The following is a 20,186-nucleotide window of genomic DNA, read 5'->3' on the forward strand; positions in this document are numbered from 1 at the left end:
TCGGGTTTCGTTCATTCGTTTGGAGTTGATCATCCATCAGTTAATAATGTTGCCATACACAAAACAAAAGCAAAACTAGGTAAAATCTATATTATATGTATAAAACACAGGTTCTTATGTTTAAAAACAAAACGAAACATCTACTAAATCTTTTTGTTTTTATTTTTTTCGAAAAAACAAAACAACAACAACACAAACGATCAACAACTACAACAAAAAGTATACAAAAAAGGAACAAAATAAATGTAAATCAATTTAAAAAAAAAATATATATATTATTGAAGATTACTTTTTATTTGCCTGGGGCCCTGGTATTGGGTTCAGTACGTAACAATTGCTTATGTTGACCTATCATGTGTTCAATGTGATTGCATTCCCTCAATTTGGCCTTAAATTGATCAAGGGTCTCATACAAAATCGGGTACAGAGCCGGCAATAGACCATGATCCAGGGTTGGGAACAAATGATGCAATATATGATCACCGAAATGGGTTAAAACCAAAAACTGTGACCATTTCAAATCGCCACGATCGATAATGGTGTCCACCTGGAATAGACCCCAGTCGCGATCCTCACGATTCGTATCACCTTCATGATAGATTTCCGGGTCATGATGGGCCGCATTCAAACCGATAACGCAGAAAGCAAAACTAGCTATCGACGTCATCGCCAGCCATTGGCGTATACACAAAAGCACGGGAGCTGTACCACCCGTTCCCACCAGCATGGCCAGGGGTAATGTAAGGGGCAACAGATCATGCCAATACATAATGTTTGTGTGGCGCACTGAATAGAAAATGCTGCAATTGACAGATGAATCTAATTAATATACACTTAGTTCGTAAAATCATTCTGATTATCTAGCGCTTACCGTGTGCCCATTTGTATGAAGAAGGCCACTGCATAGGCCAATGGTTCTGTCACCCAAGATACATAACGCATAGCCTTACTCTTGATATGGGTGTTTGGTATCCAACAGAGCAGAGGCTCAAACATCGATAACTCCAAGTCGAAATACGAATTGGGATAGATATGATGCGACATTGCATGGGATATCCGCCACGAGCAAAAGTTCATCAGACCCAAATTAAAAGTATACATTTGCCAATTATCCCGACGATGGAAATAATTATGGGATACAATCACAGTCCAACATAGAGCTACACCAGCCAGAACCAAAGCCAACAAGCTATCATATTTCGCACTGGCTATGGCAAATAGATAAGTGGATAGCAGGATACCAAAATGGATGAGCTGGGGTAAAAGAATATTTCAAAATTACAGAAATTTGAAATTACACATGCTTATCAGTAAATCGTAAATCAGATCATCGTATAAAATTTGAGTCCTCCAAAATACTAATGTAATTAGCAGTATTTATACACCGATGAAAAAATTCATTTACGAAATTTTTAAATTTTCTTAAAACAACAGCGAAGCTAGTCCAACAAGACATTTTTTTAGATTCTTTGATGACAAAACTGCTTGAACTATTTGAAGTTTAAACCCGATTTCAATTTAAGTTTTTAGGTCTCAAATCAAGATACCAAAAAATTGAAATTAAATTTGAGTTTTCAATTAATTCATTTTTCAAAAATTAACTTCAATCAATTTTTAAAAAAATTTAAATTATACCTTGGATGCCCCCATAATTTTAATCCTGGCTACGCTCTTGTCAGAAAGAAAGGAAAATATTTAACTAACTAATTTAAATATTAGTTCATTTATAATTTTATCAAGTCTGCTACTTTTAAAATGATCCGTAAAATATGCTGTATAATTTTACAGAAAAAATTTCAAAAAATTCTTAGGCCACCAAATTTACTTTCACATATTTCGATTTTAGTTATCAATTCTAAATTTAAACTTTTCTCAAGGAGTTACATATAATTGTTAGGTCATTAATAAAAAATTATGAGTTCTAGCAAAGCAAACACAATTAAAAGCACAAAAATGTTTTTGCCAAATAAATACTATAATTTGTGGAAAATTCCATTATCTTTTCTCTACATTTTGGACTCACATCACTTTTACGCTTCGGTGACTTATCGACAGTCTTCAGCTTCTCGCTCACTCGCTTCTTGAGCGTCTTATAGAAGCCATCCTCATGCAGGGTCAATGTATAGATCCTTGGTTTGGCCGCATCTCGTACCTTATATTTGGCTATCATTTTCTCTGGTGCTGTGGTCAAATGATGTGCCTCAAAGGCTTCGGTGATGTCGGTACCTTGTGTTTCTTTTATCCAAAAAGGACCGCCAGGATGTTTGTTAATGAATTCAGTGAAATCATAGATGCCATCATAGATACGCCAAAGTCCTTCAGCCTCATCGTCCTGCCGCTTACCCTTCTGCCAGCTATGAACTGTCACCAGAGGAGAATTGCGATAGGTAGGGAATTTGGTGGCAATGCCACTTTGTTTCCAATCCTCAATTACCATTATCCTTACGATTTCGTTTCCTTATACTCAACACAACACACAACCAACGGCCACCGGCTTCAAAAACAAACTGAATGGCAAACGCAACTAGCTAAAGAATTTTAAACGCAAATATTATATAAAAATAAAAACAAATCATCGATTATATTATTAATATTTGAAAACATTTCCATTTTGATAAGGTTGATGCCAGCAGCCGAGCCCAGCCGAGTCGAGCCGAGTCAAGTCGAGTCGAGCCAACTTAATATATTGCGTCTAAAAATCTTTCAAATTGATTAGAATTTCTTGCACGTGGCCAAGGGAGGCAGCATGTCGGCCGATCCGAGGGTACGCCTTAATATGTTGGGGTTCTTCTGGCCATTTAATCAGTAACTAAGTCAACCGAGACACTCAATATATACCCCATGATGCGATAATTTCATGATAATGGGTCAATAGTAACAGAGGCAGATATGAAACTTTGTATATATGTAGAGAGGTAGAGCTGGAGGCGTTTTCTTTGGCTGAAAGATAATGCCAACACCCAAAGCATAATTAATCGGCAGACACAAGTATTTCATTAGTAAATAAAAAAAAAGATAGAGTATACGCATGTATACATGTTTTGGCGCTTAATTGAGCTGAAAACTTGTTTGCCCTAAGAAAAACCAGTCGGATGATGACAAACGAAAAAATTTAAATGAGTTTTATTTTGTTCAATTTTATTTGCTATGAGATCAATTTAAAGAACATTTAGTAATTTTGTAAGTTTATTAAATTTATAGTACACTTTGATGCATTTTTGCATTTATTTTTCTTAGTTAAAATAGTTTAAAATATTTTAAAAAAAGGTGTTTCAATTTTATTTGATTCTATTAAGAAATCGAAGCGAACTGTTTTATTATTTAAATTTTATAATTATTGAACGTTTTTAAGCAATTCCAATTTTTTTTAACTAATATTACTTACTAAGTAGTTTTATTCTTATAAACCTAAGGTATCGAATTTTTGTTTGTTGTAAATCAACTCTCTTATTAACAATTCAAAAATATGTTGAATATGGGAATTTACACATTAAAAATAGTAAAATTTTACACACATTTCTAAACAAAACAAAAATTTAGAAAAGTTAAAAAGTTAGCTGATAAAGAAGCCTTGTAAATAATCAGCTTATAAATCGAATACTACCTACTAACAAATCAAATTGAGTTGAAAACACTTTTTAATCCTCACCATAAAAATAAATTCTTTAGCCTTACCAAATCTATTCAGCTAAGCCATATTTTTGTGTCCATGATCCACATAATTCCATAAGTTGATAAAAGAAAAGATTATTCAATTTGAGTTATATAGATATCTTTTGCGAATATCTAATATTATAACAAAGTGAATTTGTTGCTTAAGATCTAAAATTTAAAACGGTATAGTTATTTAAAATCTGTATAATTAAGGTATTTTACATAGGATTAAAGATCATGAACTGCTATTGACATATTGAACTTCCCGTATTGGATAGAGTATTCACAGATCTTTTCTTTTTAAAATAATCTGATTAGAAACAGAAACATGTGTTTGTTTAGTTTGGATGTGTTAAGGTCAAGTTATTTACTACTTCAATAATGAACTGCACTTGGGTCCTTAACGCATTTCTATTTGGGCTCACAACTTTGAACCACACTTTGATAAGCGACACAAGAGAAACTAGAGAGAGAGACAGAGAGAGAGGGTGATTAAATTAATCACAGAAAGAGCAAACAAAATAGAGAACGCTGAATACAATAAAAGCTCTTGATACTGAGATTTCAGTTTAACAGAGCAAATGCTTCACTTGGCGATACGCAAGCAAAGCCAACGGTTCATTTTAATGCGGTCGCTATAGTATATTAATTATATCAAATATCAAACTTGGACTTGGAGACCTTAAAAATAAGTATACACATACATAATATAAGATTTTAACAAATTTAGAACTGACAGTTAACTCTGTGATAATGGCACCAAATGTGAAAAAACTGGAAAAAGAAACTTGGCGGAAATCGGGTATATCCAGAAATTATCCTAGTTATAGAAATCGTATACCTGTTAGCCATGAGAGGTAAGATCATATCATAACACTTGAACTATGTATGAATTGATATGTGTGTGCATTCCTTTTAGTTGGCTCGAGGGCAAACAATTGGACGATGAGGCCGAGGGTCTTTGGCGCATTGGTGATAAGCTTTATGATTTAAGTGATTTCGCTACCAATCATCCGGGTGGGGCATTCTGGATAGAGACCACCCGTGGCACTGATATAACCGAACCCTTTGAATCGCATCACATAAACGAGAGAGCTCGACAAATGCTTAGTAAATTTGAAATCAAGAGTGCCACTAAGCCGCGTAATTATAGATTTACCTTTGAACCGAATGGTTTTTACATGACACTCAAGCGAAGAGTACGAGAGAAACTAAGAACCCTCAACTATAAACCATCACAGAAAACAGATGTAGGTCAATTCAGCTCCGAGATAAGTTTTGTTTATGGTCAACTCTATTGAATTTTAGCTACTTCATACTGGCATCTTGATTGGTGTGTTTCTCTTCAGTTGGTTGGCCATCGTTTGGAGTTCATTGGTGTTCAAAATCTTGGCTGGCTGGGCCCTTTGCTATATGGCCACATCGTCACATAATTACTTCCATCAGCGTGATAATTGGCGAATGTATTGCTTTAATTTATCTCTTATGAACTTTCGGAATTGGCGTATATCTCATGCCTTATCACATCATGTATATCCGAATTCATTGCACGACTTGGAAATGTCTTTATTTGAGCCATTCCTTTGCTGGGTGCCCAGTATACACTACGCCAATCGGATTCAACGTTGGATTTCAGTATTAATATCGCCAGTGATCTATGCCCTATTGAGTTTTGTTCAAATTGTACAAAGGTAACGTGAAAAATTATTGAATTTAATCTCGTTTTAATATTTTCTAATGTACTCTCTTGCAGAATGGTGTATTCACTAGTCAAAAACAATATTATGTACTGGGACGATCTGATTGGCCTAATTTTGCCAATTTTCCTGTACATCTCAACTGATTTGAAGTTCAGTTCAGCAATTGTTAATTGGTTGAGTATAGTTAGTATTGGAAGCTTTCTCTTTGGTTTCATAGGTCTAACAGCTGCCCATCATGATCCTCGCATTTTACATGATGGCGATACTCAAAGGTCTGATCCCGATTGGGGTCTTTATCAGTTGGATACGATAATTGATCGTGGCGATATAAAATGGTCAGATCTCTTGGTTCTGGTCTCATTTGGTGAACATGCTTTGCATCATCTCTTTCCCACCTTGGATCACAATGTTCTTAAGCATCTATATCCAGAATTCAGGTTAACATTGAAGGAATTTAAAACCGAGCTACGTGAGATGAGTCATTGGGGTCATATTAAGGGTCAGAGTCAGCAATTGTTGCGCCTAAAAGCCAACTTATTGCCGCCAGGCAGTAAAATGTTTCAGTAAGTTTTAGAGACCCAAAAGGTTAATAATCGGTTCCGGACTACACAGGGAATGGCAAACAAATAAATAAATTATTCTACATTTCTCTTAAGTTTTACTCTTTAGCTAAAAGCTTGCCCTCTCTCGCTCTTTTAATTTGGTCAAGCTTTTATGCAAGTTCATGTTTTGTTTTTATGTTTTCAGTTAGTTTTAAGTGATAATATTACTTTAATGCCGTCATTATATAGGGTTATAAACTTGGAAATTCCACAATATAAAGTCTCTAAATTGAAATTGTTTAAAATTACCTTAATTAATTTGAAAAGTAATTTTTGAAACTTATTACAAAATTGTTGCTGCAGTTAATGAGGTATACAACTAAATATTTTGTTAATAATCTATAGAATATATATATGTAAATGGTGTACATATGACACTAAAAAAAAGCTTTTGAATTTAAAAATTATTCATCAGTATGATACAGCAAAAACGTCATGATGAAATTAAAAATTTCAATGAAAACTTTAAGACGAAGTCTCAATGCTCTAACTATTTTTAGTTAAACGGTTTGTTTTTTTAAGTTCCAATATTTTTATATTTTTTAAAAGTTAATATCATTTTTCCCTTTACCTTGAAGTGTGATGAATTCTTGACAACCCAAAGCATTTTTTTAAGAGCTATATGAAGAGATTAAGAGAAATTCTGGGCCAACTGGATAAAATTCTCTTTCTCGATTGATTAGGATAATGTAAATGCTCTTCTGAGTGTAAGAGTATACAATTGAATAAATTCGTTCAATCGACCGATCGACCGAGCGACAAACATTAAAAGAGAAGCGTTTGGTAAACATCGTTTTAGATGTATAAATAGCTCACTGGTAGACCTCACTCCCTTAGTTTCCATTCAAACATTGAACGACAAAGTTGTGTGACAATGCGTTTGAAATTCCGTCCAGTGTTTTTAGCGGTGCTATCGCTAGTGGCAGTGCTTGCAACGCCATCTGAGGGGGCAAACATTCTGGGACTGTTCAGTAGTCACAGTCAATCCCATTTGATAATCCATATGTCGGTGGCAAAGGCTTTGGCCAAAGCAGGTCACAATGTGACAGTTGTTTCAATGCTGGAGCCCAAAGTAAAGTCCAAGGATATACATGTAATTGTGATACCAGTTACCGATGAGCAAGAAGCCATTTTAGAGGATCAAATGAAGGAGATGGCCTCACAGAAGAATACAGTTTTTGCCACAATGAATCGTCTATTAAGTGGCATGACTGTGATGATTGAATCGCAATATGAATTACTTTCGCATCCAAAATTTCAACAGATATACGATACAAAATTCGATCTAATGATAATGGGTTGGTTTATCAATGATTTCCAATTGGGCGTGGCAGCTAAACTGAAAGTGCCAGTTATAGTCGATTGGATGAATGCTCCCATGGCTATTATTGATGGCTATGTGGCTAATCCATCAGAATTGTCATACGTGCCAAGTATGTTTACTGGAGTTCCAAAAGGTGAAGTGATGGGTTTCCGTCACAGACTCCAAAATTATGTCACTGATTGGATACTCACCTATTTGTTTCATGTATTTGACTTACGCCTAACTGGCTATTACAACGAGCAATTTGGAAAGGAGACCAATTTTCCCACTCTGGCTGAATTGAGACGAAATGTATCACTTGTCTTTGTGAATTGTCATTTGATCAGCGAGGGACCAATAAGACCCTTAGTGCCAGCCACTATTCAGATTGGTGGAATACAAATAAAGGATACCCCTGATCCGTTACCCAAAGATATTGAAGAGTTTCTATCAAAGTCTGAACATGGTGCTATACTGCTCTCAATGGGCTCCAATATCAAGAGTTCTGCAGTGAAACCAGAACTGAATAAAAATATGTTCAATGTGTTATCTAAGCTAAAACAAAATGTGATATGGAAATGGGAAAACTTGGATGACTTGCCAGGCAAGTCGGCGAATATTTTCTACACAAAGTGGTTACCCCAGGACGATATCTTGGCCCATCCCAAGACGAAGCTGTTTATTACCCATGCTGGTAAAGGTGGTATCACAGAAGCCCAATATCATGGTGTACCCATGGTAGCTCTACCAATTTTTGGAGATCAGCCGGGTAATGCTGAGAAAATGCAAAATTCCGGCTATGGTTTAAGCTTGGATCTATTGACTCTAACGGAGGAGAATTTTGGTGCTGCTCTTCGTGAGGTCTTGGAGAATGGAAAATATGCTCAGGAAATTGGACAATTTTCCGTTCTTTACAGAGATAGACCTCTAACTGCCCGTCAGGAGGTTGTCTACTGGGCTGAATATATCTTACGCCATAAGGGGGCCCCGCATTTGCAGAGCCCGCGCGTACATATGAGTACTATAGCTGCCTATAATCTGGACGTTTATGCCCTGCTGATAACGGTATTGATAATAAGTTTGTTGTTAACTACTTTGGCGTTCAAATTTGTATTACGCAAAGTCTTTGGCAAAGGATCGTCACAAAAAAATTCAAAGAAACTGAAAAAACAATGAACTGCAAAAATATATTATGTATTCTATCTGTGTAGTTTGTATGTATGTTAAATTCTAGTCTGCATGAGTCTAAGGATTAAATTGTTGTAAATATTAAAAAAAAAAAATTGATTATATTGTTATGAGTCACATTTTTCTTAACAAGTTTTTGTTGATAAGAAAGAGATTAAAATAGTTAAACCCAAACTACTTACAGGTGTTTATGCTTTGACGAAGATAATGATATTGAAATAAACAAAATTTTCTTATCAACACAAAAGAAGGTCACAAAACAACATAGAAATATCTAACTATTGTGAGCACTCGAAAAATTCAGTTTTTTTTTTTGAAATAGACCATAAATTGAATGAATTAATTTAAAATTTCACATTTTCAAACTATAAAATGAAGCATGTAAATATTTTTGGGAAAACATCGACGTTAAAAATATTTTGTCTGATTTCTAAAATGTGACTCAAAGATAAATGACCAATTCTGTACATAAAGAATCTTATCAAAATTGCTTAGAAATTTAGCTGTGTAGATTTTAAATTGAAGTATAGAAGACAAAACAAAAATTTGTAAGTTTCGAATATAAATAAATTTGAATTAAATTTCTTAAAACTAAAAATAGTATTTCTTTACTTGCAATATTATTTAAAGGAAAAACTAAATTTAATGCTTAAGTAAAATATTTTAGGTTATTTGGATTTGTGTGAATAAGTTTAAAAAATTTGATGAATTCAATTTACATTATAAATTTTAATAAAGTGCCTCACTCACGCGATCTTTAAATCTTGATCTGGCAAAAGTAATATAGAAGAGCTTTTTATTCTACAATTGTTTACGAGTTTAATAAGTTTTACTAGTTAAATAAAAAACCAGAGGGCCGGGGCTAACTTCAACCGCGTCAAAGTTTGTATACCCTTGCAACTTTTTTGGTAACTTTTTCCTTACCTATAGCCATCAAAGTGGAAAAACGTTTAAGCTAAAAGGGCTAATGTTTCCGAAAGAATGGCCTACAATCTTAGCATAGGAAATAACGAAGATATTGATCAAAGTCACTGTTTTCCACCGATCGTTCCTATGGGAGCTATATGATATAGTTACCCGATCCTTATCAAATTTGGCACAGTCATTAACAAATATATGAAACTAATAAATGCTTAATTTGAAAGCAATCGCGTCAAAAGTAACGAAGTTATTCACCAAAGTCACCGTTTTCGAAAGATCGTTCCTGTGGGAGCTATATGATATAATCACCCGATCTTGATCAAATTTGGCAAAGTCGTTTATATGTGTAATTAACTCACCAATATTAAATTTCATGACAATAGCTCAGAAAATAACGAAGTTGTTAAGAAAAGTCACTGTTCGTGACTTTGCCATTTGTATGGGAGCTATATGATGTAGTGATCCGATCCGGCTGAATCCGAGATATACAACGCCTGCAGTATATACAAGCCTACATGCAAAATTTCAGCTCTGTAGCTCCAACGGTCTAGGAGGAGTTTGCGTTGATCCAGACGGACGGACGGACATGGCTATTTGAACTCGTCTCGTCGTGCTGATCAAGAATATATATACTTTATATGGTCGGAGATGCTTCCTTCTATGCGTTGCACACTTTTCACCAAAATTAATATACCCTTTTTGCAAGGGTATAAAAAGACTATTTATTTATTTTAGTTATTTTAGTCTGTACCTAAACTAGGAGAATAAAATTCTGAATCCGTGCAAAACTAAATTTTATTATACACATAACCAGTTGTGACCTACTTATTGTTAGTAATATTTTGAGGGTCACTGCCGAACCATGTGAAAGTTTCCATTTAATTATCTAGTTATTTCAAAATAATCTATGCGTATTGCCAGCCATGGAAGAGCAAAATAAAATTTTGTTTCGTCACCCAAACATTCTTATCATCAATAATAATAGGGAACGTAATAAAATAACAACAAACCAGACAGTTGATTTTTGATAAAACCGAAAAGAGATTATTATATATGTAGTATGGGAGGGGAAGTTTTGTAAAATATTATAAATATTATTGGTTTGTTTTTGAACAAAAAAAAAATCATTCACTTCTAGCAACTTTCATCTTTTCTCGTTTTAAAAAAAAGTATTAATATATAAAGTTATTTACCAAAAATTTGAATACAAACCTTTAATTTGTAATGTTTTCTAAAATAATCAATTTAAGAATTAAAAAATAATAGAAAATAAAATAATTTATTAAAATAAAACTTATAGAAACTTTATTATGAGAACAATGAATGTAGTTACTTTTGTAATTTGTTCTAGCTTTTTTTTTCAAATTGAGTTTCTTTAACTCATTTGTTCCTAAATTTCTTTAGAAACTATAGATATTATATATTTGATATTATGAATCGATTTGGATTAATATTGTCTTTATAATTAAACATTAGTATGAATAATTGGTTTGGTATATTATTAAATTTTATTCATGAAATCAAATTTATTTTTAGAAGTCTTGCTATGCTGTCCTTTCATACCAGAATTTTTTTTTAAACATGTACCTTGTACATACCTTTGAATAGTTGGGCACGCATAGAAGGAAGAAATGATGACAGCAAGCTAAGTATGCAACTAGTTTGACAACTTTTGTCTTCAGATAAATTAAATATCAGATACCCTTTTATTATTGTACGCTTAACTAAAATCATTATACCCGTTTAGTGCAGCGTACACAAAGAGCACAAAAGGAATATTTCATCAGTCGCAATGTAAACTAGTCACTCTCCGCTTACTCTCTTAATATAGAAAGACTTGTTTTGTATTCTGACCACGAGCAATATCTATAAAAACGAAAAGCTTTTCTACTGGAATATTTAGTTAAACACAAAAATGCTTCCGATGCACAACATGACCGGAATGGGTGTTCTGTATACACTTTGTGCTTTATTGCTAATGCAGTTCGCATCGTTGCCCGGATGCCAAGGAGCCAATATTCTGGGCGTTTTCGGCAGTGAGAGTCCCTCACATCTGATTGTTCATATGTCGTTGATAAAGGCTTTAGCTGATCGGGGACATAATATCACAGTGGTTGCGGCATTGAAGCCAAAACTAGCCCCACATGAGAATATTACAGTGATCGTAGTGCCTCCAAGCCTGGAAGCCCAAAAAATGTTCAACGAGCGCGTGTCAAAAGTTACTAAAGAAAAGACCAATGTGCTAATGGCTCTTGCAAAGGGCTTTGCTCAATCAAATACAATGTTTCAATCTCAATATGACCTTACTGTGCATCCAAAAGTAAAGTCCATCTATGAGAATCCTCAAGTCAAATTTGATCTACTTATAATTGGTTATTTTATGAATGATTTGCAATTGGGAATAGCTGCGAAATTGAATTGTCCGGTTATTATCAATTGGTGTGGAGTGCCATTCGAAATGTTGGATGCCCTAGTGGGCAATGTGAACGATCCAGCACATGTGCCTAATTTTAATATGGCCCTGGAAAAGGGTCAAAAAACTATGAGTTTCCGTTTCCGAGTGAAAAACTTTATAACCTATACAATATTTAAGGGCCTCAATATGATTTTGAATTATCACATGAATAATTATTACAAGTAAGTTGAAAAAAAAAACCACCTCGAAATGTATTCCCATTAATTTTATTTTATATTTTACAGGCAAGCCTTTGGCGTGGATCCAGATTTTCCCACCCTCAATGATATGAAGCGTCGCATATCTCTGCTGTTCATGAACTATCATTCTCATAGTGAAGGACCCATACGGCCATCGGTGCCACAATCTGTGGAATTGGGTGGCATACAAATCAAGGATACACCAGATCCTTTGCCGAAAGATCTGGCAGAATTCTTGGACAATGCATCGACGCATGGAGCAATCTTCTTTAGCTTGGGCTCTAACATTGATACCGCCTATGTAAAAGAGGAGATCATTGAGCATATTTATAATGTTCTATCACGTCTGCCGCAGCGTGTGATATGGAAATGGAGTGATTTGTCAAAGACACCAGGATCAGCTTCCAATATTTATTATCACAACTGGTTACCCCAAGATGATATATTGGCCCATCCGAATACCAAACTATTTATAACCCATGCCGGAAAAGGTGGCCTGGCGGAAGCCCAGTTTCATGGAGTTCCAATGTTGGCTTTACCCATTTTTGCCGATCAACCGGGAAATGCAGCTTCAATGGTTGCCTCTGGTTTTGGCCTCTCTCTAGAACTACTAACCCTGACTGAGAAAAATTTCGAAAACTCTATTCACGAGATTTTACAAAATTCAACGTACAAGGAAAAGGTGGGGCAATTCTCGTCTTTGTATCGTGATAGGCCAATGACGGCGCGCAAGACGGCTGTATACTGGACCGAGTATGTGCTACGTCACCAAGGAGCCTATCACCTGCAGAGCCCTGTGATACATATGGGTTTTATAGCACGACATAATCTTGATGTCTACTCATTGTTCATACTTGTAATTATCGCATTGATATGGCTACTGGCTCGAATACTTCGTTTTGTATTTCGCAAAGTTGCCAGACTATTGCATGGCAGAGTTTATTCTTATCAGAAGGTAAAAGCAAATTAGAAATTTATATTTTGTGATAAAAATAAAGCGAACTGAATAATAAAAAATATATGTATTAAATAAAGATGGCTTAGCATATTTTTTATTTGCATTCAATCAAGGCCACAGACAAGACCTAATTATATTGGGGTAACTCCTATCAAAGTGCACCTACATGGTATGTGGCTTATCTATTCATAATTTATTATCAGCCAATAATTATTAGCCATAACTAAGTCAACAAGTACATTTCGAGTACATGGAATTTTATACACCCTTTAGCTTATGAAGAACATTTGTAAAAACGACAAACTTGACATAAAATGTAAAATATAGGTACAATAAGGATTCTTAGTCTGAGTACAAACTTTTTTTAAATAAATTGATATACGTATATAAATCTTATTGTTTCTAGTTTTTATTTTAAACAATATGGTTAAATCATGATACCTTTTCATTTATAAGGAAAGAAATGTACTCAAGTGGAATTTCATTGCCACTTAAAACTTTGAAATCCATTACGACGCAGCTTATCTTTATCAAAGAGTGAACTTTTCTTCTGTAAATTTAAAGTATTAGGTATTAAATGTTTTATTCATATTCACAGTATTCATACTGTGCATTTCTAAAATAAAATATATTTTTAAAATTTTAAGAGCTACATCGTTTTGCCTTTCAATCTGTGATAAAGTCAAGATAGATTAATCAGGCGAAATAAGTCTTTGTAGGCAACACAAAATATTCGTTTAATTCGCTTTATTTTTGATCTTGATGTTATTTGATTGTTGGTTTTGTTTTTTATGAAAATAAAGTATGAACTAAACGCTCTACTAAATATAAAAGTACAAATATGTATGTATAATAATTACCATTAAAATTAGTTGGATACATTTTTTACTTTCAATTGTTATCAATTTGGTTATTATACGATCTTTTACAAAATTCAGATTTTAGCTTGTTTCTATTGTTATATGGAGATATATGTTACTTTTGAATCAACTAAAAGGGGAAAAACTATCTGCAATCTACAGCCAAAATATAAAATTATTAAAATATCTCTAAAATTCGCAACTTTAAGCACAATTACATTTGAAGTTAGTGTACTCAACTTTTAGATTTACTCAAAAATTTTGATGCATACAATGTCTTATCCTCCTAAAATAGGATGCTATACTTAGTAAGCACTTATATACTAGTGATAAGAAAAAATTGGAAGAAAGCTTCGTCGTTTATTTTTAGTATACCCCCAAGATTATATAGTAATCTTCTTGATATTCCAAGTTCGTGGAGTTTTGGTATTGGTGATACGTGTCCTTTTTTATCAAGAGGTTAAAAAGTTTAGTTAAGCTTCCACGTAATAAATGTATTTTGTGAAATTTTTGTTTATAATTTTAATGATGACAATGTAGTATTAATTTATATATAAAATAGGGAAACGTCCAAGTGAATTTTTGCTATACCTTTAATTGTCAAGCTAAAGCGTCTTATCTGAAGCATATATGATACAAATACAAACCTAGGATTATCACTATCTGCATAAAACATTATGCTAAAACAATGCCCAACTAAACATATTTCGCCATACAATTTTGCTATGAGGTCAGATAATGTGTTGAACCTTTTGCACCTGTCATTAGAAAAACTAAGTGAATGAGACCAAGTCCAAGTAACCAACAATTAATAATTTGTTTTAACAAGTTGTTGTTGTTGTTGATACAGCAACACACACCCATTAAGAGAGAGTGTGTATATATAAATAGAATGACTCTCCGAGAGATTCCCTAGAAGTCAAACTAATTGCCATCTGTCCACCCATTCGGAAAACAAATTCCGATCTCTCAGTAAATCGCAGCCAGCGGCTGTTAACGCGTGTCGAGCGCGCATTGTATTTCAAATTATTTCATTGTTATTTCATTTTCGATTTAGTCATTAATTGTTGTTGTTTGTGTTCTACATATACGACGAGGTATATATACTATAAATACATATACATATGAGCATATAGCTGTGTAGTTGACCTTATGCTAGGTTATTGCCAACCCCCACACACTTGATCAACTCAAAATTCGTCTGTAGTTAATAATCAATGAGATAGAGAAAAAACTTTAAATTGCATAAAAAATGTAAAACTAACAAGAGATTTTCTTATTTTTTTTGTTTTTGCTTATACAGTGCTCATGTTTTGTTTGTGAGCGGCTACGGCGGCAAACGATTGGCATAACTTATCTAACCAGTTCTTATCAGTGCAGTAGAAGGGTGAGTATAAGTAACGAACGAATTTCGTTGATTTCAGTCAGTTAACATTTGATTTTGGTGACAAACAGAAGTACTTACCGATATCGATATAAACCATGACGAAAATTCTGAACTATAGCCTGGGCGGCTTATTGCTACTATTGGCATTAACCTTTTCGGGACCACCAACCATCGAAGGAGCTAATATATTGGGTGTCTTCACCAGTCACAGTCCATCGCATTTTATAGTTCACATGTCTATAATGCAAACTCTGGCCGAGCAGGGTCACAATATAACCGTAGTCAGTTCTGTTCCACCCAAAGTCACGCACAAGAGTATCAAACATATTGTGATACCACTCAGTGCCGAGGATGAGAAGTCGCTTAATGATGGCATGTCAGCATTGGCTAAACAGAAGCCATCATTTATAACCACCATGAAGACAATGTTGTCCTCATTGTCACTGCTGCTGACCAAGCAAGTGGATGTTCTGGAGCATCCGAAATTCAAGGAGCTCTATTTGAACAAGGATAACAAATTCGATTTGGTCTTCAATGGTTTCTTTTTCAATCTCTATCAAGTGGGTCTGGGTGCTCGTTTCAATGCTCCATTGATTGTTTCATGGTCGGGCCCTCCGGCTGCCATGGTGAATGGAATTGTGGGGAATCCGGAATTGCCGGCGAGTGTGCCCAATATGAATGTGGCTGTACAGCCCGGCCAAATTATGGATTTTAAGTTGCGCTTTACCAACTATATAAGTGGATTATCATTCGGAGCACTTACTTGGTACTTGGAAAGTCAATTCAATGGATATTACAAGTGAGTGAAGTCAGGAAAACTATTTTCTATTTGCAATTCACTAATTATGTTTAAATTTCATTTGATTAGACGTATTTTCGGCGATGATCCCACACTTCCCAGCTATGAGGAAGCCAAGAAAAATGTTTCCCTTGTATTCTGCAATAGCCATGGCATCAGCGAAGGACCAATTAGACCAAATGTTCCGGGAGTTGTGGAAATTGGCGGCATTCAAGTTAAGGACAAGCCCGATCCTCTACCCACAGACATCAAGGAGTTCCTTGACAAGTCGAAACATGGTGCTATTCTATTCAGTTTGGGCTCCAATCTCAAAGGTGACCACATCAGTGCAGATGTCATTGGCGAAATCTTCAAAGCCTTGTCGAAATTGAAACAGCAGGTCGTATGGAAATGGGATGATCTAAAGAATTTACCTGGCACTTCTCCAAACATACTTTATAAGAAATGGTTGCCACAAGATGACATTCTGGCTCATCCCAAAATTAAATTGTTCATCACCCATGCAGGCAAGGGTGGAGTGTCTGAGGCTCAATACCATGGTGTTCCTATGTTGGCTCTACCCGTCTTTGCCGATCAACCAGGAAATGCTGATAAACTTGTCGATTCTGGCTACGGTCTGAAATTGGATCTCTTGACAATTGAGGAAGAAACTCTGACAGCGGGCATCAAAGAAATTCTCAATAATCCCAGCTATGCCGCCAAATTGGAACGTTTCTCAAAACTTTATCGCGATCGTCCAATGACAGCTCGCGAATCGGTCATCTATTGGACAGAATATGTGCTGCGTCATCATGGTGCTCCACATATCCAAAGCCCACTGGTTCACATGGGCTTCATTGCCAGCAATAACTTGGACATCTATGCCCTCTTGGTGGTTGTTCTTGTTATCGTGATTCTTATAAATAAGGTTGTGTGGACATATCTGTGGCGCAAATGTTGCGGCAAATCGAAAAAAGTTACTCAGAAGAAGGTTAAGAAGCAATAGGTAGACAAATATGAAAATTTTCAATAGCTTTAAATTTGTATATTTGTAATTTAATTAATAAAGTGAATTTAAAAATATTACAAAAAATAATAATTTGGTTTTTAAAAATATTTTATTTTTACATATATATAATAAATTATAATAATAATTGAGGAAACTATTTTAGGCAGAATTTCAAGTGTTTTACAAAGCTTGATAAGATAATAATTGTGTACATTTTTACCATTTATATCTTTATGACTTGGTTATTGATATTTTAGAAATACATTAAGATATACATATGTTACAAAAAAGAGCTTTGATTTATGCGATATAAAGTAACAGTAAAACAACATTTTCTTTGTAGTTGGGATTTTATCTTTTCTAGTCATCTTTAACAACAAACAAATCGAGTACATAGATTGGTACAAATGTCGCAAAATGAGGGCCAATCAAATAATATATTTGTTTCTACAATTTATTTTTTTGAAATTTATAAATATTTTTAGAAACATTTAGTGAAAATTAATAGTTTCAGCTCATGTCATAAAATGATATACCTATGTATGTAGCTAAATTCAATGGAGTCCTTCAATTAAGGGCTAATAATTTTAATAATTAAGTTTTAAGATATGATAAGATTCCAAATTTTTTAATCCGGTTAAGCCGGCTGCTTCGTCACGCTACTAAACGTATTTAATTTTTTTAAATATGTATATAGAATTTGGAAGAAACCAGCTAAAAACGCAAACAGAATTTCCCATAATTACGCTTTGGGTTGCAGTATTAGCTAATAAATAACACAGCAGGTTAGTGTATCGGCTTAGTGAATCTTAAAGTGGTTGCTGACCGGGCTATTTAGCAACCTCTGCACAATGGGAAAAGAGCCGTTTTTTTTATCATACATGGAAATTGATTTGGCATTTTTTGCTTTTTTTTAACTGTGAGTGTAAACACCTAAATAGTATAGTCTTAAGTCTTTCGGTAATAAATAATATTTTCTATATTTATTAAAAATTAAATTATAATTTAATATATATATTATAATAAACAATATATATATTATAATTATACGTATTAATATTAAGTACTCACTTTTGAATATGCAAAGCCTAATAAAACCCATAAATCAAATATTTTTAGGTCGGTTCCAGCTGAGAAATGCTAATTGCCACACGATATTTTCAACCTTAATCAAATCTTCGAAATACAGATGGCGTCATTATTTGGTAGAGCTGTCAAATTGACCACACTGTTATCTATAACTGAAATTATACGAGTCCCTTATCATTTGGAAACTATCTATGAGCGCAATCGAACACTATTTACTCCAGCTAAAATTTCGTATACCTCTTCAGTATAACCCGTAAAACGGCACCGATCAAATGAATACGCGGCATTCTGCTTAAACTTTGCAATATAATTAATAACTAACTGATAAGTATTCTATATTTGATAATAACTCAAGAAACAAAGGAATACATATACATATTTTTTAGTTTTTCCGTTTGAAGTAACTGTTTGATCCAATCGAAGACATAAACATAAGCATAAATCGATTCGAAGAACAGACTGATACAGATATATAAAATCAGATCATTGTGATATCTATATATTATTGTCGAAAACAATAAATAAAACAAATAAAAAACCAACTGCAAAAAGTGTCTCTTATCTCAAGTATTGTTTGCAATTAATCATTTCTTAGCCCAATACGGTTGTGACTTTTTGATCAGGGCCTGTAATAAGTTAAGCTAATACATAAAAATGAACTGTGAAAATCAAAGTCCATCGATTGACTTGTGCGATCTCAATGATCTACTGTATGATCTGATTGTTATACATGAAAATGATATTACCGGATTGGCCATGAAGCGGTTACTACTGTGTATCTTTAACCTGATCAAGAATAAAAATGTTAATTTGTCTCCAAAGATATTTCAAAAACTAATATCAGCGATGATGGCTGCCTTTGATGAATATGAAGTTGCTGCTTTTTCTCTAGGACATCGTCAGATGGTGGATAATATATTGGCTTGCTTGAAGCTTCAATTGACAAAGTTTCCAAGTGCGGAGACTAAACTGTGTCTGGATCAAATGTGTTCAGTCATTCTGAATGGCGATCAGTTGCATTCTCCCGCTGGACAGATCCTTGATTTTCTATTTGAAAATAACTTTGTTGATTTTGGACTGGAAAGGTTTGCAGACTTAATAAAGATTATTCAACAACTACTTCAGTCAAAGCATCAGAGGGATCGTCAAACAGCCATTTTTTTAATGCATAAACAAGTGGAAATAAATATACCGAATAACTACATCGTTGCGTTAAAGCATTTGGAAAAGCAGCAGATGCCCTTAAATTTAAATGATTTGTTGGACAATCTCAAATGCGTCCAAGATCTTTCTTCTTGGTTGCGCATTCTGTTTGTCAAACTGTTTCAATCTGAGAATATTTCAATTGTCTATGAAACAGTCAAATATGTTTTAAACCATATGAAGATGATTGATTTGGCAGAACAGAATCTGACGGAAAAGTTCTTAGTAGCAACCAATAGGACACAATTGTACAACTTTGACATTGAGAAACGACCTATCTCGTTTTTTTATGACTTTCTATTAAGAAGCGAAGTCAGATCAGATCAGATTATAGAAATCCTGACTAATTTTCTTTGGGAATGGCACAGTGTTCCATTATGCGAATGGATTAAAAGTATGCCGGCAGAACTGGAGGGTTCATCCCGCATTGATATCGAATTGCTTCTTAAACTCGCGGCTCGGTTGAATCGCCTTAAAAATGAAACATTTCAGAGATGGGCAGTTGACAATATTTTCCACAAAATCCGCGTACGTCTTTAACTTGAAACAGATAAAAACCAAATAGCTCTTCTTCATGAATTTTTCATTTGTTTTATGATTTATAGGCTACAATGGAATCTTTGTCTGTGGAGGATTACTTGCTCTTTATTGAGACTATATACGACGGAAAGAATTATACCTCTTATAATCATGACTGTTTAGTAAAGAAAATAATGGGTTGCTCTGATTTCAAAACGGATCTTACCCACATGACCAACGTTCGCTTGTCTAAAATATTCGAATCGGTAATTAGTTCTTTTGCATCTAATTACACAATAGGAAATCTAATTTCAAAGCTAAGGATGTTACCAATAACGAGGCACGGATGGCTTCGTTTCT

General features: G+C 34.2%; 5 protein-coding genes across 5 annotated transcripts; 4 read left to right on the forward strand and 1 right to left on the reverse strand.

The window, feature by feature from the left end:
• Positions 1-273: 273 nt before the first annotated feature.
• LOC6643712 (cytochrome b5-related protein) lies at positions 274-2,493 on the reverse strand. Its single transcript, XM_002066289.4, has 3 exons — positions 2,024-2,493; positions 872-1,254; positions 274-800 (listed from the first exon to the last, which is right to left on the reverse strand). The coding sequence occupies exons 1-3, from the start codon at positions 2,435-2,437 to the stop codon at positions 293-295; spliced, it is 1,305 nt and encodes a 434-aa protein (XP_002066325.1). The 5' UTR covers positions 2,438-2,493; the 3' UTR covers positions 274-292.
• Positions 2,494-4,261: 1,768 nt separating this feature from the next.
• On the forward strand, positions 4,262-6,185 carry LOC6643524 (cytochrome b5-related protein). Its single transcript, XM_002066290.4, has 4 exons — positions 4,262-4,511; positions 4,574-4,904; positions 4,963-5,345; positions 5,408-6,185. Exons 1-4 carry the CDS (start codon positions 4,408-4,410, stop codon positions 5,919-5,921), a joined length of 1,332 nt encoding a protein of 443 aa, XP_002066326.1. The 5' UTR covers positions 4,262-4,407; the 3' UTR covers positions 5,922-6,185.
• A 633-nt stretch (positions 6,186-6,818) lies between these two features.
• LOC6643525 (UDP-glycosyltransferase UGT5) lies at positions 6,819-8,968 on the forward strand. Its single transcript, XM_023176420.2, has one exon. It carries the CDS (start codon positions 6,831-6,833, stop codon positions 8,433-8,435), a length of 1,605 nt encoding a protein of 534 aa, XP_023032188.1. The 5' UTR covers positions 6,819-6,830; the 3' UTR covers positions 8,436-8,968.
• A 2,321-nt stretch (positions 8,969-11,289) lies between these two features.
• LOC6643526 (UDP-glycosyltransferase UGT5) lies at positions 11,290-13,024 on the forward strand. The gene is made up of 2 exons (XM_002066292.4): positions 11,290-12,005; positions 12,069-13,024. Exons 1-2 carry the CDS (start codon positions 11,293-11,295, stop codon positions 12,991-12,993), a joined length of 1,638 nt encoding a protein of 545 aa, XP_002066328.4. The 5' UTR covers positions 11,290-11,292; the 3' UTR covers positions 12,994-13,024.
• Positions 13,025-14,863: 1,839 nt separating this feature from the next.
• On the forward strand, positions 14,864-17,065 carry LOC6643527 (UDP-glycosyltransferase UGT5). Its single transcript, XM_002066293.4, has 4 exons — positions 14,864-14,938; positions 15,145-15,228; positions 15,297-16,027; positions 16,097-17,065. The coding sequence occupies exons 3-4, from the start codon at positions 15,324-15,326 to the stop codon at positions 17,010-17,012; spliced, it is 1,620 nt and encodes a 539-aa protein (XP_002066329.1). The 5' UTR covers positions 14,864-14,938; positions 15,145-15,228; positions 15,297-15,323; the 3' UTR covers positions 17,013-17,065.
• Positions 17,066-20,186: the final 3,121 nt, after the last annotated feature.

The sequence above is a fragment of the Drosophila willistoni genome (genome assembly GCF_018902025.1).
Source record: "Drosophila willistoni isolate 14030-0811.24 chromosome 2R unlocalized genomic scaffold, UCI_dwil_1.1 Seg200, whole genome shotgun sequence".
NCBI classification, from domain to species: Eukaryota; Metazoa; Arthropoda; class Insecta; order Diptera; family Drosophilidae; genus Drosophila; species Drosophila willistoni.